We start from the raw sequence: 23,914 nt of genomic DNA, 5'->3' as shown, positions 1-23,914 counted from the left end.
TTCCCTCTGCTAGCCTGCAGGTCACTCTTGGGCAAGGTGTGGCACCTGTTTAGCCCTCCGATCAGGGTCACGTGAGCCATGGGATCGGGCAGTAGATGGTCAAGTGAGCAGCTGGTGCATATGACAAGTCCTGGTTATACGACTATTGACATCAGGCGGACAATCTCTGAAGAGTATTGATAATGGCTGAGGTCATCTATCTTGTAAGGACACTGCCCAGAAGAAGGCAATGGCAAACGACTTCTGTAGAAAAATTCGCAAGGTACAGTCACTGTTGTGGAGAGACTATGATCGCCTGTGTCATACGACATGACACATAATGAACAAACAAATGTTCTTGAAGGGACACACTCATTCACACAGGTCTTGATAAAGGTGATGATAATTGTGACATATTCATTCAGATTCGAAGATGAGTCCCTGAATATTGTTCAGTCCACCAACTCAGAGCCATCCTGTAAGCACCTCTCTGCCTCCCTTGACCATTTCTTCTTGGTCCTTAATACTGGTGCTGCTGTATTTAGTCTCTGTCGGGACTAGAAGTACAGTCAGGTGATCACACCAAAATGTGAAAGTGTGGGTGTGGGAGTGTGTTGGCTCCTCGGGTTCCACAGGTGATATGCTGGTGGTCGTTGTTCACAAATTTCTTCAAGGCGGTCTGGTTGAAATCCCTAATTGTGTATACATGCACATTCTTTCTTTCTTTCTTTCTCTTTCTCTCTCTCTCTCTCTCTCTCTCTCTCTCTCTCTCTCTCTCTCTCTCACTCACTCACTCACTCACTCACTCTCTCTCTCTCACTCACTCTCACACTCCCCCCCCCCCCCCATTGTATTCCAGTTATTGGAACAGCAGCTTATTGAGACAACTCTTAAAGAGCAAAAATCATTCAAGAACCTATTCAAGAATTATCCTTCATTTCTTTGGGACACTATGCTGCTTAACTGGGACGGGAGACTTTTGCCAAGCTGTTTCTAACTATCATCAGTCATGTGAACTTGTGAGCCCGTTAGATGCTAGACCGTCCTTAGAACAAAAAAATTTTAAAGATCAGGATCAGGTTCAATATCACTGGCATATGTCCTGAAATTCGTTGTTATATAGAAGCAGTATATTGAAATACATAATATAAAACTAAATTGCAGCAGTGCATGCGCTCTCTCTCTCTCTCTCTGTCTCTCTGTCTCTCTCTCTCTCTCTGTGTCTGTCTCTTTATCTCTCTCTCTCTCCCTCTCCCTCCCTCCCTCCCTCACACTATATATATATATAGTGACTAGTGCTCATGATGGAGCTGTCTGAGTTCACAACTTTTTTCTGATCCTGTGAAACCAGTTAGGATGCTGTCCATGGTAAATCTGTAGAAAATTGCGAGTGTCTTTGGTGATGTACCGAATCTCCTTAAATTCCTAATGAAATATAACTAATGTGCATGTTTTGTAACTGCATTGATATGTTGGGCCATAGGTAGATCCTCAAAGATGTTGATACTCAGAACTTGAAATTGTTCACCCTTTACACTTCTGATCCTTCAATGAGGACTGGTGTGTGTGCCCTTGTCTTACCCTTTCCGAATTCCACAATCAATTCCTTGGTCTTACTGACATTGAGTGCAAGGTTGTTGCTACCACAGCACTCAACCAGATGATCTATCTTGCTCTTGTATGCCTCATTTGCGTATGTTTGTGTTCAAAAGCAGTGATTTTTGCCACCAACAGTTGGTGAGAAGTAAACTGTAAGATAAAGGATCTAATACTTTCCAAGTGTATATGATGAATAAACTTTTCTTGGGCTTTCAGCCAGGTACAGATATCAATTTTAACTGATGTTTCAATGACAAATTGTCATCTTCATCATGGATGATACCGGAACGTGTCTAGTCCAGTGGTATTTATATTCCCATCGTCTGTCCCTCCTGATTGGTTAGTCCTCACCTAATCAGGTTTCTGCTGTCCCACCTTGTTCACGATCGAATTCCAGCTCTTACTTAGAGCGAGACCTTCGTCTTTGTTAAAATTCTTTTCCTCTAGCTTCCTTTACCTGGCGGTTCCAAAAGCCATTGGTGTGACATAGTAGTTCTGTGCCATCGAAGTCAATCCTATGGCCATTGTGAATGCAATATTCTGCTACCACCAATTTCTCTGGGTAACTCAAATGAATACACCTCCTGTGCTGCTTGATGCGGGATTCCACAGTGCATCCCGTGTGAAAGCTATTTCAGACCTGAAGAGTCTCCACGAGGAAATAAGACAATTACGCACAACAGTCCTAAAGAATGGGTACAAGGTGAAGGAAATCAATAAAAAGGGCTGACAGAAAAGCCAGGAAAACCTAACAATGAGGAGGAACCATTGCTACAGCCTGTCGTCCCTATATTTTCACGGTTTCTGGAAGGATCACCAGGAACCTGAAGAAACAGGGGAATAATACCATCTACAAACACATAAGGAAGCTCAGGTCATAGCTTATGTGGGACAAAGATGTCCTGGGACTCAGGTCAGATGGCATTTACAAGATTCCCTATGAATGCAGAGCAGCGTTTATTGACCAAAGGGGATGCACAGTGGAAACCTGCATCAAGGAGCTCAGGAGGTGTGTCCAAACATGAATGAGCTACCCCACAATGGACCCGACAAACCCCTTCACCACAGGTGCTACCATTCCCTGGACAACCTATATACCGCAGTGTACACTAGATGAATTCCCCCTTTCAACTACTAATAGAAAATAGAGACCCTCTGTAGGTCGGGTTGACTGTGTCCCTCTTGTCTATGTGACACAGAAGCCAGCACACAAGTCAGATCAGTAGGATATGGAGAGCAAGCGTTGCTCATGCAGCAGGCTTATCGTCTCCACGAAGCTGATGAATCCAAAGGAACAGCAGGGACCGATACATTTAGGCACCAGTGGCATCGCAGGAGTTGCCAATCAGTGTTGAATTCAACATAGGACTGCTTTAGGAGCAACAGCTCCAGATTTTTTTTCTCAAAGTTTATTCCTGAAGCCTTCCCCATGAATGGGTACAGCTGCACGGCAGTGGCGGTTTGAGATCAGAGCTTTCCTCCTCCTGAGCTGCTAACTTCGGCTAACAAGCCCCATCTGCCCGAAGCTACTGGTTTTAAAGAGCCTTCTCTTTTGCCCCTTCTCCTGTCAGTAGAAACTATTTTGCTGGGTTTGATAGCTAAGTCACACATGAAGGCCAGGAGCTGGACTTAGTTGTTAGAAGCTATTTGAGATGCACACCATTGGGAGCATAGAGTAGGTAGTGGGAGCTTATCCCCATTACTACCTCTGGCTATATCAACCCAATAGGAACTAATACACACTTATTTAGTACGAGAGCAGTATTGATAGTGTTCTAATTTGTTCTACATTTTATTTAAGTACGTAATTTGTTACTCAGTTAAACGGTAGTTGTCTTTTTTATACCTTTTTAACTATTTCCAGGAAACTTTGGTTAATGGGGGCAAGCACTCAATTGCACCAAAATGTATTGGTCCTGCTGTGTCCCAATTAACTGGAATCCAATACACACACACACACACACACACACACACACACACACACACACACACACACACACACTCACACACTCTTGTTGTAATATGTTTTTTTTAATGTATGGCACTGCATTGTTGTCTTAAAACAACACATTTCACAACATACAGTATGCCAGTGATGTTAAATCTGATTCTGATACAGACTGGACCATGACCCTTTGATCACTCTGTACTAAAGTGGAACTTATTCTTTGTTTGAAACATGTTCTTTCTTGTAAAAAAAAATGTGTTTTATGTATGTTCAATTAATATTTTGTTTGCAAATACTTCTTATGTGATTCTGCCACAAGTAAGTTTTTCACTGTGCATACATATACTATGCACATGACAATGAATTCAACTTTGGTATTGTCTTTGATTAAACCTAGCTGCTGTTTCACAGTTTCTCACCATTTAGAGGATACTCTGATCAATCTCTCTTTGGTTCTAAGTGAATGATTTTTCCAATAGTGAGCTTCACTGCACTGTACCCGTTGTTCTCCTCCCTTTTCCCTGAACAGCAGCTGCTATGCATTCCTAGTGCTATCGATTTTCATCCTTCGACTGACAAGTGCAGGCATTGAAGAGTTCTTCATGGCCATTGCCATTGCTTTGGCCTGGTGCAATTCCATGTACTTTGCTCGAGGGTTCCGAATACTTGGGCATTTCGCCATCCTACTCCAAAAGGTAACTAAGCCAGATATTTAATTGTACTATACACTTCGTCACGAAATGTAAAGGAGGTTTGATCCAAAAGCAGAGCAGGGGAGATGATTTAGCAGTAAATGATATTTTACTAATAAACTGCAAAATAACAAGCCATGAGAGGCCACAAAATAAGAGAAAAGAGCCTGGTGTAACGTAAGGTCTGGGTGCCACGGTAGCGTAGCAGTTAACACAATGCTATTATAGCTCGAAGTGTTGGAGTTCGGAGTTCAATTCCCAGTGTCCACTGTGAGCCTGTAGATCCTCTCCATGGAATGTGTGGGTTTTCTTCGGGTCCGCCTGTATCCTTCCATGGTCTATGTAGGTTAGTTGGTCATTACAAATGATCCTGTGACTAGGTCAGGGTTAAATTGAGGTTACCGCGATTGTAGGGCAGTACCATTCAAAGGGCCGGAAGGGTCTATTCCACACGGTATCTCTAAATAAATAAATATATAAGATGAAGGGAGTTTTGCGTGAGTCGATAAGAAAGATAGATAGATAGATATACTTTATTGATCCCGAGAGAAATTGAGTTTCGTTACAGCCACGCCAAGAATTGAGCGTAAATATAGCAATACAAAAACCACAAACAGTCAAACAACAAAATGCAAACTATGCCAGATGGAAAATAAGTCCAGGACCAGCCTATTGGCTCAGGGTGTCTGGCCCTCCATGGGTGGAGCTGCAAGTTCGATGGCCACAGGCAGGAACGCCCTCCCGTGCTGTCCAGTGTTGTATCTCGGTGGAATATGGCCGAAGGAGGAATTGGGTGGACTCACAGTGCTCCCAGATGCTCATATGCATCGGCCGTGTGCATGCAGTGACCATCCTAGACCCCAAGGGTCGTCCATCAATGAGCGTGATGCAGAAGGGGTGAGAGATAGGCTCTGTAGGGAGTCCACTCCTGTAGAGTTCAGCCCGAAAAGTTGTCTGCTGCACTGGCAGCCACCAGAGCCTCCTGTGTGCGTGGAACCATTGGGCTGTGGAGATGGACAGAGAGAATAAGCTGGGCTGTGGTGCTGGAATGAGGGGCCGGGGGGAGCTTATCAGATAGAAGGCCCCTCATTTTCATGGAGGCAGTGGGTATTGGATGTGTGGGTGATTGGCAGCTTCACAGTAAGTGCATAGGTTGTTTCTCCACTGACGCTTACGTTCTTGGTGGGGTTAAAGGAGCTCTCCCTAACTGCATGTGTTCTGGAAGTATTGATGAAGAGGGTCCTGCAGCCTGAAATGGTTCTTGGAATAGAACTAGGACTCTGGCTAATGATCTGGAGGCTTGTTCCATAAGATGCTAGTCAATTCAGAGGGCCAGAGTGATGAGGCTTTCAAGACCAGATGGCATCTCGCTGGTAGGCAGCTCCTCTTTCAAACACCCTGAGATGCTGTGATTGTAATAGGCCAGCAGTGCTTCTGCATTCCAACTACACTCTACCACAAGGGCCTTGAATTCCAACATGGACTATGAGCCTTGAAGCATGCACATGTGTTCCATTTGCTGCATCCTATTCACTTCCTGGATGGTAGAAAATCTGGTGCATCTCAGTGGTAAAATCTTCATATTTATTGTCCCAGGTCAGGGCTCACCGGGTCAAGAGAGAAATGACAAAGGTAATCTTAACTCAGTCTATAATATACAGAGGTGGCTGGAGCTTGAAGTGTAAGACGCACTGTGACAGGAAGTTGGGGATCCTTTGAAGTGTTCAAGCACAATTATATGGGGCTCCAAGGGAGAAGGGTGATCTGCATGACGTTGCTGTATCAAGACGGAGAGTTGGCTGAGAGTAGTGAGTAGATGATCGATGGTTTCCTGTTGCTTCACAATTGTGTATTCTGTCAACAGATGACTTCCTTTAGGTGAGCATACTCTGCTGGGTCAATCATCCTCTCAGGAAATGAAGAGGAGGTTTGACCCAAAAGCAGGACAGTGGAGACGATTTAGCGGTAAATGATATTTTACTAATAAACTGCAAAATAGCAAGCCATGAGGGACCAGAAAACGAGAGAACAGATACTTACCATGACAAGGCAACAAGGTAACTGAAAGTCAGGAGCAATTGGTTGAAGCTTGGTGTTTTATATGAGTATTGTAGATAAGGGATAGGTTGTAGGTGATGAGTTGGAAACAAGTTGGTAACTCCTGTTAGCTGGGTGGAGACTGAGAGGTGCAGGCTTGACACACGTGTGACAACTTAGTTCTCAACTTAAATATTGCGTTAGTCTTATACAAGGAGGGTATTAAAACAAGTTGTTCGTCCATCGTTGTCACCAATGAAGACCTTGACACCATTAGTCACTTTGAGACTGGATGCGGTGTGTCCGAAGATGACTGGTCAGGCCAATTAGGGCACGAAATGTCTTTGCACATGTTGGGCAGACATGTGTAGGCACTGCAGTTGTTACGCTGGTGGCTCTGGACTTGCGCAGCTTGCGCTTATGCTGTGCTTCAGCAATGCGCCTTGCTTCATAAGCTTGACAGCCCTTGTCAATAATGCCGCGCCAGGTAGGGCGGTTTTGTGCCAGCATTTCCCAGGTGGTCGTGTCTACGTCAAGTGACTTCAGGGAGGCCTTTAGTGTGTCTTTGTAACGTTTCTTCTGTCCTCCATGTGAGCACCTTCCAGCAGAGAGTTCCCCAAAAAAAAGCTGCTTGGGTTTGCGCTTGTCTGGCTTGCGGATGACATGACCTGCCCACCGGGTCTGTGCTCTCATCAGCAGTGTGTGGACTAATGGTAGACTTGCTCTAGAGAGAACTTCAGTGCCTGGTACTTTGTCTTGTAGCTGTTTGCATTAAAACAAGTAGGGACAAGTTGGAGTAGGACACTCCAATATACACGACATAGTGCACTGAGGCATCGCTGTTCGGGCTGCTGTCTTACTGCTCCAGCAACCTGGGAATAACCTGATCCTTAGCTGCAGGCTGTATGGAGTTTGCACAATCTCCCTGTGATCATGTTAGCTTCTCTTAGGTGCTCTGTTTTTCCTCCTACATGGGGTTCGGTTGGTTAATTGACAACTATAGGTTGACCCAAGTGTGTATGTGAAGGATAGAATCTAGGGCAATTGTTGAGAATGTGAAGAGAATGAAAATGAGAATAGTGTACATTCAGTGTAAATGGGTGGTCAGCAGCTCAGGTGGTGGGCTGAAGGGCCTGTTTCCATGTTGTATGGCTATCACAAGCAAAGGGTCAATGTGAATGGAAATATTTTTGTCCATCTGGAGCCTCTGATACAAATCAATCGCTATGGTATTGTCCAGGATAGAGGAAAGGGAACAATTTGGAAAGTGACCATATGTGACTTTGGAATGTGAGCCACAGTGACCAGGTCTCTGGCACTGAATCTGGTGCTGTGACTCAGAAAAGCAGAGGGGTGAGGAAGACTACAGTGGTGATAGGAGATTCCATAGTCAGAGGAACAGAAATGGATTCTGTGGGTGTGATAGAGACACCTGGATGGTATGTTACTTCCCAGATGTCAGGGTCAGGTCCACGGCATCTCAAGGGGGAAGGTGAGCAGCCAAAAGCCTTGGTACATATTGGCACCAATGATATAGGTTGACAAGGTAAGGAGGTCCTGAAGTGAGATTTTAGGGAGCTAGGTAGAAAGCCGAAAAACAGGACCTCTAGGGTAGTAATCATTGAATTGCTTCCTGTGCCATGCACCAGGAAGGGTAAGAATAGGAAGATGTGGCAGGTAAATAGGTGGCTGAGGAACTGGTGCAGGGGGCAAGGGTTTACATTTATGGATCATTGGGATCTCTTCTGGAGAAGGTATGACTTGTACAAAAGGGATGGGTTATACCTGAACCAGACGGGGACCAAAATCCTTGTGGACAGGTTTGCTAGAGTTGTTCGGGAGAGTTTCAACTAATTTTGCAGGGTGTTGGGAACTGGAAAGATAGTGCTGAGGATGAGGTAGTTGGTGTAGCGAGACTCCTAGCAAGGAGAGACTGATGATAGGGCAAAATTTCAGTCAGCAGGATGAGTTTCAATGTAAAAGATGGACAAAATCAAAAAGGGTTGAAGGCGTTATATTTGAATGTATACAGTATACAGAAAAGACCATAAGACAAAGGAGCAGAAGTCAGCCATTCGGCCCATCAAGTCTGTTCCGCCATTTTATCATGAGCTGATCCATTCTCCCATTTATTCCCATTCCCCCGCCTTCTCACCATAACCTTTGATGCCCTGGCTACTCAGATACCTATCAATCTCTGCCTTAAATACATCCAATGACTTGGCCTCCACTGCTGCCCGTGGCAACAAATTCCATAGACTCACTACCCTCTGACTAAAAAAATTTCTTTGCATTTCTGTTCTGAGTGGGCGCCCTTCAATCCTTAAGTCATGCCCTCTCCATAAGACCATAAGCGTACTAGATTCCCCCATAAAGGGAAACAACTTTGCCACATCCACTCTGTCCATGCCTTTCAACATTCGAAATGTTTCTATGAGGTCTCCCCTCATTCTTCTAAACTCCAAGGAATACAGTCCAAGAGCAGACAGAAGTTCCTCATATGTTAACCTTCTCATTCCCGGAATCTAGTGAATCTTCTCTGTACCCTTTACAATGTCAGCACATCCTTTCTTAAATAAGGAGAACAAAACTGCCCACAGTACTCCAAGTGAGGTCTCACCAGCGCCTTATAGAGCCTCAACATCACATCCCTCCTCCTATACTCTATTCCTCTAGAAATGAGTACCAACATTGCATTCGCCTTCTTCACCACCGACTCAACCTGGAGGTTAACCTTAAGGGTATCCTGTACGAAGACCCCCAAGTCGCGTTGCATCTCAGAACTTTGAATTCTCTCCCAATTTAAATAATAGTCTGCCCGTTTATTTCTTCTGCCAAAGTGCATAACCATACACTTTCCAAAATTGTATTTCATTTGCCACTTCTTTGCCCATTCTTCCAATCTATCCAAGTCTTCCTGCAGACTCTCTGTTTCCTCAGCACTACCGGCCCCTCCACCTATCTTCGTATCGTCAGCAAACTTAGCCACAAGGCCATCTATTCCATAATCCAAATCATTGATGTACAATGTAAAAAGAAGCAGCCCCAACACGGACCCCTGTGGAACACCAATGGTAACCGGCAGCCAGCCAGAATAGGATCCCTTTATTCCCACTCTCTGTTTCCTGCCAATCAGCCAATGCTCTACCCACGTATGTAACTTTCCCGTAATTCCATGGCTCTTATCTTGTTAAGTAGCTTCATGTGTGGCACCTTGTCAAAGGCCTTCTGAAAATCCAAATATGCAACATCCACTGCATCTCCCTTGTCTAGCCTACTGGTAATTTCCTCAAAAAATTGTAATAGGGTTGTCAGGCAGGATTTTCCTTTAAGGAATCCATGCTGAGTCCTGCCTATCTTGTCATATGCCTCCAGGTACTCTGTAACCTCATCCTTGACAATCGACTCCAACAACTTCCCAAGCATCAATATCAAGCTAACAGGTTTATAATTTCCTTTTTGCTTCCTTGCCCCCTTCTTAAATAGCGGAGTGACATTTGCAATCTTCCAGTCCTCCGGAACCATGCCAGAATCTATCGACTTTTGAAAGATCATCGCTAATGCCTCCGCAATCTCCACAGCTACTTTCTTCAGAACATGAGGGTGCATTACATCTGGTCCAGGAGATTTATTTAGCTTCAGACTATTCAGCTTCCTGAGTACTTTCTCTGTCTTAATTGTGACTGCGCACACTTCTCTTTCCTGCCACCCTTGAGTGTCCGGTATACTGCTGATGTCTTTCTCAGTGAAGACTGATGCAAAATACTCGTTCAGTTCCTCCGTCATCGCCTTATCTCCCATTACAATTTCTTCAGCATCATTTTCTATTGGTCCTATATCTACTCTCACCTGTCTTTTACTCTTTATATACTTGAAAAAGCTTTTAGTATCCTCTTTGATATTATTTGCTAGCTTCCTTTCATAGTTAATCTTTTCCCTCTTAGTGACCTTCCTAGTTTCCTTTTGTAAGCTTTTAAAAACTTCCCAATCCTCTGTCTTCCCACTAATTTTTTCTTCCTTGTATGCCTTCTCCTTTGCTTTAATTTTGGCTTTGACTTCTCTTGTCAACCACGGTTGCATCCTTTTTCCATTCGAAAATTTCTTCTTTTTTGGAATATACCTGTCTTGCACCTTCCTCACTTCTCGCATAAACTCCAGCCACTGCTGCTCTGCCGTCTTTCCCGCCAGTGTCCCTTTCCAGTCAACTTTGGCCAGTTCCTCTCTCATGCCACTGTAATTTCCTTCACTCCACTGAAATACCGACACATCAGATTTTGGCTTCTCTTTTTCAAATTTCACAGTGAACTCAATCATGTTATGATCACTGCCTCCTTAGGGTTCCTTCACCTCAATCTCTCTAATCACCTCCGGTTCATTTCACAATACCCAATCCAGTACAGCCGATCCCCTAGTGGGCTCAACAACAAACTGTTCTAAAAAGCCATCTCGCAGACATTCTTAGTCCTGACGAAGGGTCTCGGCCTGAAACGTCGACTGTACCTCTTCCTAGAGATGCTGCCTGGCCTGCTGCATTCACCAGCAACTTTGATGTGTGTTGCTTGAATTTCCAGCATCTGCAGAATTCCTGTTGTTTGCAGACATTCTACTAATTCTCTCTCTTAAGATCCAGTGCCGACCTGATTTTCCCAATTCACTTGCATGTTAAAATCCCCAACAATTATCGTAACACTGCCCTTCTGACAAGCCTTTTCTATTTCCTGTTGTAATTTGTAGTCCACATCCCTGCAGCTGTTTGGAGGCCTATAAATAACTGCCATCAGGGTTCTTTTACCCTTGTGATTTCTTAGCTCAACCCATAAAGATTCTGCACCTTCTGATTCTATATCACCTCTTTCTAATGATTTAATATCGCTTCTTACCAATAAAGCCACGCCTCCCCCTCTGCCTACCTTCCTATCCTTCCGATACACCGTGTATCCTTGGACGTTCAGCTCCCAGAGACATGCATCCTTTAGCCACGACTCAGTGATGGCTGCAATATCACACCTGCCAATCTGTAGCTGTACGACAAGATCATCCACCTTATTCCTTATGCTGCCTGCATTTAAGTATAAAACCTTAAAAGGGTGGATAAACTTGTAGCACAGTTATAGATTGGCTGGCATGTATGATGCTATGGACTTCACTGAATCATGGCTGAAAGAAGATTATAGCAGGGAATTTAATGTCTGAGGATACACACTGTTTTGAAAGGGCAGGCAGAGAGGTGTAGCTCGATTGTTAAAAAATCAAATCAAATCATTAGAAGGAGGTGACAAGTGGTGTTCCACAGGGGTTTGTGTTGGGACCGATTCTTTTTACATTATATGTCAATAATTTGGATGATGGAATCGATGGCTTTGTTGCAAAGTTTGTGGATGATCCGAAGATAGGAAGAGGAGTAGGTAATTTCGAGGAAGTGGAGTGGCTACAGAAGGACTTAGATAGATTAGGAGAATGGGCAAAGAAATGACAGATGGAATACAGTGTTGGGAAATGTGTGGTCGTGTTCTTTGGTAAAAGAAATGAAAAGGAGAGAAAATTCTAAATAGAGAGAAAATTCAAAATTCTGAGGTACAAAGGGACTTGGGAATCCTTGTGAAGGATTCCCTAAAGGTTAATTTGCAGGTTGAGTTTGTGGTGAGGATGGCAAATGTGATGTTAGCATTCATTTCAAGAGGACTAGAATATAAAAGCAAGGATGTAATGGTGAAGCAAACTAAAGCTCTGGTGAGGCCTCATTTGGAGTATTGTGAGCAGCTTTGGGCCCCTGACCTTCGAAAGGATATACTGAAACTGGAGAGGGTTCAAAAGAGGTTCACAAAAATAATTCCAGGATCGAATGGCTCGTCATATGAAGAGCGTTTGATGGCTCTGGGCCTGTATTCACTGGAATTTGGAATAATGAGCAGTGACCTAATTGAAATCTATTGAATGTTGAAAGACAGTAATAGAGTGGGTGTGGAGAGGAAGATTCCTAAGGTGGGAGAGCCTAGGACCAGAGGACATGGCCTCAAAATAGACAGCATCCTTTTGGAATGGAGATGAGAAGGGATTTCTTTAGCCAGAGAGTGGTGAATCTGTGGAATTCTTTGCTACAGGCAGCTGTGGAGTGAAGTTTTTATGTATATTTAAGGCAGAGGTTGATAGATTCTTGATTGGTCGGGGCATGAAGGGATACACGGAGAAGGCAGGAGATTGGGCTGAGGGAAAATAGTTCAGCTATAATAAAATGGCAGAGTAGACTCGATGGGTGAAATGGCCTAATTCTGCATCTACATCTTATGGTCTTATGGAGTAATGGTTCACCAGCACAACAGAGTGAAGGATCCTCATATAATCAAATAAGTCAGCTGGATGGTTTCAGTTCCTGGAACTATCAGAAACAATGAACCAATTACTACTTTCATCCCATGTTGTTTGGTTCCTCTAAAGAAATAATGGAGAAATTTTAGAAAACTGTAGCTACTGAACAGATGAATGGTCCCTTGTGCTGCATTTAAAACTCTGCGACTCTTAGGACTAAGGTAGTTAGACTTTTATTACTTGAGAGTGTCATGGAGGAAGAGGCTTGATGGCTTGATTGGCCATTACCTAGTTCAAAAGATTGAGCCGCATAATGAAGGCAAACAGGTAAAGCTGAAGGTGGAAAAATTCATCTCTGCTACATCGTGCAATCCTTTTATTGTGTACGCTTTTTTATGATTCAGCAGCATAATAATGTTTAGGTCACATGAAGCAAGTCTCCCTAGGAAGTTTAAGCATTGTAGACCCCATATTAATTGGTAATCAGTCATATAACATTAATTTCTCTGATGTATTGCTGTGTGTCTGAGAAGTTATTATTGTCACGTAATTCATAAGCATTTTCCTATATTTGCTGCTGTAAGGCCTTATACTTGTTTGTAGTGTAGACAAGAGCAATTATCTGAACCACAAGAGCTTCTGCAGATTCACAAAATCTTGAACAAACACAAAGTGCTGAAGGAAGTCAGCAGGTCAGGTAGCATCTATGGCGGTGGGGGGGGGGGTGCGGAAATAAACAGTCAATGATTTGGTTCGAGATGCACTGAGTTCCTCTGGCATTTTGAGTGTGTTGCACAGTTATCTAAATGACTGGTTATTGACATAAAATATTAATTAACAGTTTTCTTTATCTCCCCTTCAGATTATTTTGGAGAAATTTTTGACATTTCTGATATTAATGACAATGGTACTAGTAGGATTTACCACAGGTAAATATAGGTAAACTTTTCTCCAACAATGTTTTATTAATGTATGTAGAATTTTCCCATGGTGATGTACCACCCTGATATTGATTATAATTTTGTTAAAAAGAAAATAGACTGTTTTCTTCTTTTGTTATAGTTCTGACTATAGGACTTACATTTGAATCAGAGTTACAACATAAAATCTGACCCCACTAAATTCACTTCAGTATGTTCTCCTACAAAGCCACGTTCCTTGTGGTGTTGACATTATTGATCCATGGCTATCTTTTTCCTCTACTCCATTTAAGACCATAACCATCATTGTATATTCTGTGAGTATTTAGGATTGGGATTCACTATATAATAAGATGGTGAATATAGATTTGATTGTAGCATTCAAAAGAGAGTTGCATAATGAATGTAATGGAGGGGGAATTGTAGGAATATGGAAATATAGTGAACTGGATTCCTCTTTGAATGCTAGTATGGATGGACTGTATAGCTTCCTTCTGTGCTGGTCTATTTTATGATTCTATGACTTTTTTCCCAAATATAGGATAGGCTTTTTCCATTGAGAATGGGGGAGATTCAAACAAGAGGACATGAGTTGAGAGTTAAAGGGCAAAAGTTTAGGGGTAACATGAGGGGGAACAACTTTACTCAGAGAGTGGTAGCTGTGTGGAACGAGCTTCCAGCAGAAGTGCTTGAGGCAGGTTCGATGTTGTCGTTTAAAGTTAAATTGGACAGGAAAGGAATGGAGGGTTATGGGGTGAGTGCAGGTCGGTGGGATTAGGTGAGAGTAAGAGTTCGGCACGGACTAGAAGGGCCGAGATGGCCTGTTTCTGTGCTGTAACTGTTATATAGTTATATATTATATGGTTATATTACTGTTTTAGCATTGAACTGTCTCTGGAACTTCTTTGCCTTTCTCTAACCCCTCACAATCATGAATGGATCTACTCCTCTGCTATAAACATTGTTTGGCTTTCTACTTATTAGATTCAGGTTTAATATCACCAGTATATGTTGTGATCTACAGTCCTCTTCAATTTGGCCTGATGAGAAATTCTGTATTATTCTGCCTATACCTAGGTCAGAACAACCTATAAAGAACTTCACTTGAACTATCTATCCATCCTAAAAGTAAATCCATTGGGCACACAGTTGCTTTCTTCTCTCTCACCCTCCCACTATCCTCATGGCTATATATTCCTTAATTATCTTGCCCATGTCTTTTGTGGCTTGTTGTCAAATGCTGTTTTAATCCTTTAAAATGCATGCATTATTGATAGGTTTGGAGATTGATGCTGATTTTTGTTTCTTTTCATTCCAGCGCTACATTTGTCATTCGAAGAGCTTGATCCATCTGAGTGGCTGCATTTTCATGGCTTTAAGAATCTGATATTCCTGGTCTTCATGCTCTTTTTTGGACTCCTTGACATCCCACTGAACTATGACAAGTACACTCCTTTCATGGTCAAGATACTATATGTGTCCTACATCATGGTGACCTTCCAGATGATGGTCATTCTCTTTATCTTCTTGATGGCCCACACACTCCGACGGGTGATGAAGAATTATGATGTATTCTGGCAAGCCCAGGTGCTAGGTTCATATACTTTGATATATCTGTTTGTGCCTGGAGTATAGGAAAGAAATGTGTTTGATTCCACCATGTCTTTTGTTTACTCATGTTCCCATCAAATGCCTCAGGATGTTTTGATATGCAAAAGGCATTGGGCAGGATACACGGTATCTGTTCCATTACCCATGGTAGCTGGACCTATGACCACGTCTTCACTTATCTCCTATAGCTACTCTGCATGTTTCTTGCAATTTTCACCGCCACCCAGTGATATATGATCAACATTCTTACCTCTCACCTCCTCACCTAAATCTATGACATAAATAGTGAACATTTTGTTTTAATATTGGTCTTTTACATTGAATGCTTTCAGTTATCTATAAAAACACATTGTCATTAATCTGTCAATGGTTTCAGATACTTCCTCAAAAATTTACAGCACATTTGTCAGATATGGTCAGTCCTGTATAAGTCATGTTTGCTCTCTCGATCAACTCAACATTTTGTAAGTACTCACTTTTCCCTTAATTATAGATTGCAATCATATTTTCAGAAGGCCTTTGACAAGGTGCCACACATGAGGCTACGTAACAAGATAAGAGCCCATAGAATTACGGGAAAGTTACATATGTGGATAGAGCATTGGCTGATTGGCAGGAAACAGAGAGTGGGAATAAAGGGATCCTATTCTGGCTGGCTGCCGGTTACCAGTGGTGTTCCACAGGGATCAGTGTTGGGGCTGCTTCTTTTTACATTGTACATCAACGATTTGGATTATGGAATAGGTGGCTTTGTGGCTAAGTTTGCTGATGATACAAAGATAGGTGGAGGGGCCGGTAGTGCTGAGGAAACGGAGAGTCTGTAGAGAGACTTGGATAGATTGGAAGAATGGGCAGAGAAGTGGCAAATAAAGTACAATGTTGGAAAGTGTATGGTTATGCACTTCAGCAGAAAAAATAAACGGGCAGACTATTATTTAAATGGAGAAAGAATTCAAAGTTCTGAAATACAATGGGATTTGGGAGTCCTCGTACAGGATACCCTTAAAGTTAACCTCCAGGTTGAGTCAGTAGTGAAGAAGGCGAATGCAATGTTGGCATTCATTTCTAGAGGAATAGAGTATAGGAGCAGGGATGTGATGTTGAGGCTCTATAAGGCGCTGGTGAGACCTCACTTGGAGTACTGTGGGCAGTTTTGGTCTCCTTATTTAAGAAAGGATGTGCTGACGTTGGAGAGGATACAGAGAAGATTCACTAGAATGATTCCGGGAATGAGAGGGTTAACATATGAGGAACGTTTGTCCGCTCTTGGACTGTATTCCTTGGAGTTTAGAAGAATGAGGGGAGACCTCAGAAACATTTCGAATGTTGAAAGGCATGGACAGAATGGATGTGGCAAAGTTGTTTCCCATGATGGGGGAGTCTAGTACGAGAGGGCATGACTTAAGGATTGAAGGGCGCCCATTCAGAACAGAAATGCGAAGGAATTTTTTTAGTCAGAGGGTGGTGAATCTCTGGAATTTGTTGCCACGGGCAGCAGTAGAGGCCAAGTCATTGGATGTATTTAAGGCAGAGATTGATAGGTATCTGAGTAGCCAGGGCATTAAAGATTATGGTGAGAAGGCGGGGGAGTGGGACTAAGTAGGAGAATGGATCAGCTCATGGTAAAATGGCGGAGCAGACTCGATGGGCTGAATGGCTGACTTCTGCTCTTTTGTCTTATGGTCTTACGGTCTTATGGTCTTTTTCTCCCACAAGGATTGGTTCTGGGATCTCTACTTTTGGTGATTTTTATTAATGACCTGGATGTTGGGGTAGACATGTCAGCTGGCAAGTTTGCAGATGACACAAAGGTTGGTGGTGGTGTGGATAGTGTAGAGGATTGTCGAAGATTGCAGAGAGACATTGATAGGATACAGAAGTGGGCTGAGAAGTGGCAAATGGAGTTCAACCTAGAGAAGTGTGAGGTGGTACACTTTGGAAGGACAAACTCCAAGGCTGAGTACAAAGTAAATGGCAGGATACTTGGTAGTGTGGAGGAGCAGAGGGATCTGGAGGTACGTGTCCACAGATCCCTGAAAGTTGCCTCACAGGTAGATAGGGTAGTTAAGAAAGCTTATGGGGTATTAGCTTTCATCAGTCGAGGTATAGATTTTGAGAGTCGCGAGGTAATGATGCCTTCAAAATATATCTAGTAAGTGCTTACCAATATTAATAAAACTTAAGACTCACAGATACTAGTTTCAAGGACAATAAAGAGATGGTGATGGATGCCTTTCCACTGTGTGCTTCAAACTAAATATAAATTAATGTGAACAGGGAATAATGTAACAAACAGGTTATGCACAGGAAGTGATGTTTGTACAAAATAAATTGCATACAAAACAATGAATTGTGCCTGTAGTGGCCAGAACATGAATGAAGGGCACTTTGATAGACTGGGGCTGCTGAATCTAGTGTTTATTCATGTATTTTCATTACAACCCCTAGGGTGGAAAATGTCAAGGAAAATGTGAGGAAATGTCAATTTAAGAGATTCTGCAGATGCTGGAAATCCAGAGAAACACACACACAAGATGCTGGAGAAAGTCAGCAGGTCAGCTAACATCTATGGAGAGGAATAAACAGTTGATATTTTAGGCTGTAACCCTTCATCAGGACTCTGATGAAAGGATGAAGGGTCTCTGCCCAAAACATCAGCTCTTTGTTCATCTCCAAAAATGCTGCCTGATCTGCTGATTTCCTCTAGCATTTTGTGTGTGTTCCTAGGGGAAATATCAAAAATGTTAGTACCATTATTTTCTGAATTCTATTTTCTTGCATGTATTTTCCCACCCTGGGGAAGAGGCGCTGGCTGTCCACTCTATCTATTCCTCTTAATATCTTGTATACCTCTATCATGTCTCCTCTCATCCTCCTCTCCAGGGAGTAAAGCCCCAGCTCCCTTAATCTCTGATCATAATGCATACTCTCTAAACCAGGCAGCATCCTGGTAAATCTCCTCTGTACCCTTTTGAATGCTTCCACATCCTTCCTATAGTGAGGTGACCAGAACTGGACACAGTACTCCAACTGTGGCCTAACCAGAGTTTTATAGAGCTGCATCATTACCTCGCGACTCTCAAAATCTATACCTCGGCTGATGAAAGCTAATACCCCATAAGCTTTCTTAACTACCCTATCTACCTGTGAGGCAACTTTCAGGGATCTGTGGACATGTACCTCCAGATTCCTCTGCTCCTCCACACTACCAAGTATCCTGCCATTTACTTTGTACTCAGCCTTGGAGTTTGTCCTTCCAAAGTGTACCACCTCACACTTCTCGAGGTTGAACTCCATTTGCCACTTCTCAGCCCACTTCTGCATCCTATCAATGTCTCTCTGCAATCTTCGACAATCCTCTACACTATCCACAACACCACCAACCTTTGTGTCATCTGCAAACTTGCCAGCTGACATGTCTACCCCAACATCCAGGTCATTAATAAAAATCACCAAAAGTAGAGATCCCAGAACCAATCCTTGTGGGACACCACTAGTCACAACCCTCCATGTACTCCCTCCACCACATCCCTCTGCTTTCTGCAGGCAAGCCAATTCTGAATCCACCTGGCCAAACTTCCCTGGGTCCCATGCCTTCTGACTTTCTGAATAAGCCTACCGTGTGGAACCTTGTCAAATACCTTACTAAAATCCATGTAGATCACATCCACTGCACTACCCTCAACTATACGACTTGTCACCTCCTCAAAGAACTCTATCAGGCTTGTTAGACACGATCTGACCTTCATAAATCCATGCTGACTGTCCCTGATCAGACCATGATTCTCGAAATGCCCATAAATCCTATCTCTAAGAATCTTTTCCAACACCTTTCCCACCACAGATGTAAGGCTCACTTGTCTATAATTACCCGGACTATCCCTACTACCTTTTTTGAACAAGGGGACAACATTCGCCTCCCTCCAATCCTCCGGTACCATTCCCGAGAACAACGAGGACATAACGGTCCTAGCCAGAGGCTCAGCAATCTTTTCCCTCGCCTCATGGAGCAGCCTGGGGAATATTGCGTTAGGCCCCGGGGACTTATCTGTTCTAATGTATTTCAACAATTCCAACACCTCCTCTCCCTTAATAGCAACATGCTCCAGAACATCAACCTCATTCATATCGTCCTCACCATCAACAAGTTCCCTCTCATTGGTGAATACAGAAGAGAAGTATTCATTGAGGACCTCGCTCATTTCCACAGCCTCCAGGCACATTTTCCCACCTTTATCTCTAATCGGTCCTACCTTCACTCCTGTCATCCTTTTGTTCTTCACATAATTGAAGAATGCCTTGGGGTTTTCCTTTACCCTACTCACCAAGGATTTCTCATGCCCCCTTCTTGCTCTCTTCAGCCCCTTCTTAAGCTCCTTTCTTGCTACCCTATATTCCTCAATAGACCCATCTGATCCTTGCTTTCTAAACCTCATGTATGCTGCCTTCTTCCACCTGACTAGATTTTCCACCTCACTTGTCACCCATTGTTCCTTCACCTTACCATTCTTTATCTTCCTCACTGGGACAAATTTATCCCTAACATCCTGCAAGAGACCCCTAAACATTGACCATATGTCCATAGTACATTTCCCTGCAAAAACATCATCCCAATTCACACCTGCAAGCTCTAGCCTTGTAGCCTCATAACTTGACCTTCCCCAATTAAAAATTTCCCTGTCGTCTCTGATTCTATCCTTTTCCATGATAACGCTAAAGGCCAGGGAGCGGTGGTCACTGTCCCCTAGATGCTCACCCACTGAGAGATCTGTGACCTGACCCAGTTTGTTACCTAAACTGGATCTATTATGGCATTCCCCCTAGTCGGCCTGTCAACATACTGTGACAGGAATCCATCCTGGACACACTTAACAAACTCTGCCCCGTCTAAACCATTGGAACTAATCAGGTGCCAATCAATATTAGGGAAGTTAAAGTCACCCATGATAACAACCCTGTTATTTTTGCACCCTTCCAAAATCTGCCTCCCAATCTGCTCCTCGGTATCTCTGCTGCTACCAGGGGGCCTATAGAATACTCCCAGTAGAGTAACTGCTCCCTTCCTGTTCCTGACTTCCACCCATACTGACTCAAAAGAGGATCCTGCTACACTACCCATCCTTTCTGTAGCTGTAATAGTATCCCTGACCAGTAATGCCATCCCTCCTCCCCTTTTTTCCCCCTCCCTATCCCTTTTAAAATCCAGGAATATTGAGAATCCATTCCTGCCCTGGTGCCAGCCAAGTCTCTGTAATGGCCACTACATCATAATTCCATGTATGTATCCAAGCTCTCAGTCTTGTGACTGAGCAGTCTTCCCAGCAGTTTAAGCATGCTCTAACTGAGTGGCAGGTGAGTATGCTGTGAGGTAGACCTGGCTTGATTCATTAAATAAAAAATGGTTTCATTTATTCAGGGTTTTTCATGAATAAAGTTTTCTTCCAACTGTTTTTCATACAAATGTGTGACATTTGAAAATCAGAAAAAGACTGCTAGAAAGATTCAGCATGTTAAGCAGCACCTGTGGAAGGAGAAATAGAATTAACATTTCAGGTGAAAGACCTTTTAACAGAACCATTAAGGTGTGTTTCTCTCTTACAATAGATTACAGCATCAACAATTCATATGGAGAGATGGCTTCCAAAACACTTCTGGTCTCGTGCTGGTATCTGTGGTGTGAACCTTGGACTTGATAACAACTGGTATATCTGGTGAGAGCATAGCAGCAATTCCAGAGGACCATGTCAGCACCAGTTAACTGGACTTAGACAACATGCGCTCATTTCCCAGTCATACATCATTTATTTCTACACAAGAACAGCTCAACCCTTGGCACCAAACTGTTCCGAAACTCCAGCTCAGAATTGTCAATTTTTATACAGATATTGATCCAATCAAAATTTTGTGCACTTCTTAATCACCTTATTTTCATATATAAGTCACTAGAAACATAGAAAACCTACAGCAAAATACAGGCTCTTCAGCCCACAATGCTGTGCCAAACATGTACTCACCTTAGAAATTACCAAGGGTTATCCATAGCCCTCTATTTTTCTAAGCTCCATGTACCTATCCAAGAGTCTCCTAAAAGACCCTATCGTATCCACCTCCACCACCATTGCTGGCAGCCCATTCCACTCACTCACCACTCTTTGTGTAAAAAACATACCTCTGACGTCTCCTCTGTACCTGCTTCCAAGTACCTTAAAACTTTGCCCTCTCGTGTTAGCCATTTCAGCCCTGGGGAAAAGCTTCTGACTATTCACATGATCAATGCCTCTCATCATCTTATACACCTCTATCAAGTCACCTCTCATTCTCCACCAGTCCAAGGGGAAAAGGCCGAATTCACTCAACCTACTCTCACAAGTGCAAATCTCTTCTGCACCCTTTCTATAGTTTCCACATCCTTCCTGTAGTGAGGTGACGAGAACTGAGCACAGTACTCTTTGGGGTCTGACCAGGGTGCTATATATCTGTAACATTACCTCTCAGCTCCTAAACTCAGTCCCACGGTTCATGAAGGCCAGTGCACCATATGTCTTTTTAACCACAGAATCAACCTGCACAGCAGCTTGGACTCGTACTCCTATGGACTCGTACCCCAAGATCCCTCTGATCCTGCTCACTGCCAAGAGTCTTACCGTTAATGGTACTAATTAGAATATACTATTCAGGTGTTAATAAAGAATAAAATTGATGCATTAATGGACACTAATACCTTAGATTTAGTAAAATAACTGTCCAATAGCTAGTGTGTGCCCTACAGTTTTTCATAAACATCCTTATCGTGTTTTGGTATATCCTGATTACCTTGGATCCCAGGCTGAACAATGAGACTGTGTAGAGAGGAGTTAGGTTCTCAAGACTATGTTCAGCTTGGGTGGCTGTACAATGTCTGCACACAGTCTTTGTCACAACATCATCTTAACCCTTGCTGCAACTTCCACAGCCACTTCATTTGATTGTCACTCCTTCCACTACCCTCCATGCTGACTCTCCTCACTACCGACACCTAATAGTTAGTCACACAGTCATGTTTAGCAAGACATCCAGTCATATAATAGCTCGTCATACAATCATAGTGGTAGTGCATATCGGCACAAATGACGTCGGGAATAGGAAAGAAATTCTGCAGCGTGACTGAGAATGTGTGGCTGTGGAGCTGGTGTGGGAAGCAGGGATTTAGATTCTTGGACCACTGGGATCTGTTTTGGGGCAAGGATGAATTGTACAAAAGGGACGGGTTGCCCCTTAACAGGACCAGCATTCTGGCAGGCAGGTTTGCCACTGCTACACGGGTGTGTTTAAACTAAGTAGTGGGGTGGGGAAGGAGAGGAGATATAAAGATGGAGTTAAAGAGAAAGAGAGAATAAGGAAAGTTAAGAAAGACAACAGAATTAACAGGGCTGAAAGCTCAGGAAGGGCTCGGAGAGTATGGCCAAGTGCAATAGGAATCAATGTGAAAGGTGAGGGGTGTAATGGATTAAAAGTACGTGGCCAAGTGGTTAAGGCATTGGACTAGCGACCTGAAGGTTGTGAATTCGAGCTCCAGCCGAGGGAACGTGTTGTGTCCTTGAGCAAGGCACTTAATCACACATTGCTCTGCGACGACCCTGGTGCCAAGCTGTATGGGAAGTCAAGGACAGTATAAAAATAAAAGAGAAGTATAACATAGCAAAGATGAGCAGGAAGCCAGAGGATTGGGAAACTTTTAAAGAGCAACAGTGGATAACTGAAAAGGCAATACAGGGAGAAAAGATGAGATATGAAGGCAAGCTAGCCAAGAATATAAAGAAGGATAGTAAAAGCTTCTTTAGGTATGTGAAGAGGAAAAAATTAGTTAAGACGGAAGTTGGGCCCTTGAAGACAGAAACGGGTGAATTTATTATGGGGAACAAGGAAATGACCGAAGAGTTGAACAGGTACTTTGGATCTGTCTTCACTAGGGAAGACACAAACAATCTCGTAGATGTAATAGTGGCCAGAGGACCTACGGTAATGGAGGAACTGAAGGAGATTCACGTTAGACAGAAAATGGTGTTGGATGGACTGATGGAACTGAAGGCTGATAAATCCCCAGGGCATGATGGTCTGCACCCCAGGGTACTTAAGGAGGTGGATCTAGAAATCGTGGACACATTGGTAATTATTTTCCAATGTTCCATAGATTCAGGATCAGTTCCTGAGGACTGGAGGGTAGCTAATGTTATCTCACATTTTAAGAAAGGAGGGAGAGAGAAAACAGAGAATTATAGACCAGTTAGCCTGACATCAGTGGTGGGGAAGATGCTGGAGTCAATTATAAAGGATGAAATAGCGGCACATTTGGATAGCAGTAACAGGATCGGTCCGAGTCAGCATGGATTTAAGAAGGGGAAATCATGCTTGACTAATCTTCTGGAATTTTTTGAGGTTGTAACTATGAAAATGGACGAGGGAGAGCCATTGGCTGTAGTGTAGCTGGACTTTCAGAAAGTCTTTGATAAGGTCCCACATAGGAGATTAGTGGGTAAAATTAGAGCACATGGTATTGAGGGTAGGGTACTAACGTGGATCGTAAATTGGTTGGCAGACAGGAAACAAAGAGTAGGGATTAACAGGTCCCTCTCAGAATGGCAGGCGGTGACTAGTTGGTACCACAAGGCTCGGAGCTGGGACAACAGCTATTTACAATATACATTAATGATTTAGATGAAGGGATTAAAAGTAACATGAGCAAATTTGCAGCTGACACAAAGCTGGGTGGCAGTGTGAAATGTGCGGAGGATGTTGAGATAATGCAGGATGACTTGGACAGGTTGGGTGAGTGGGCAGATGCA

The 23,914-nt window shown here is 43.2% G+C and overlaps 1 protein-coding gene across 1 annotated transcript in view; it reads left to right on the top strand.

Annotated features, from left to right (window-relative positions):
* The window catches only part of LOC140187437 (transient receptor potential cation channel subfamily V member 6-like), a 197,419-nt gene that overhangs the window by 165,600 nt on the left and 7,905 nt on the right, over nucleotides 1-23,914 (top strand). The window contains exons 10-12 of the mRNA XM_072242761.1: nucleotides 4,056-4,221; nucleotides 13,424-13,490; nucleotides 14,800-15,058. Coding sequence (XP_072098862.1) covers nucleotides 4,056-4,221; nucleotides 13,424-13,490; nucleotides 14,800-15,058 — 492 coding nt within the window. The remainder of the gene's footprint in view (nucleotides 1-4,055; nucleotides 4,222-13,423; nucleotides 13,491-14,799; nucleotides 15,059-23,914) is intronic.

The sequence above is a fragment of the Mobula birostris genome, chromosome 24, assembly GCF_030028105.1.
Source record: "Mobula birostris isolate sMobBir1 chromosome 24, sMobBir1.hap1, whole genome shotgun sequence".
Taxonomy (NCBI): Eukaryota; Metazoa; Chordata; class Chondrichthyes; order Myliobatiformes; family Myliobatidae; genus Mobula; species Mobula birostris.
This window is presented reverse-complemented; position numbering and strand designations above follow the sequence as displayed.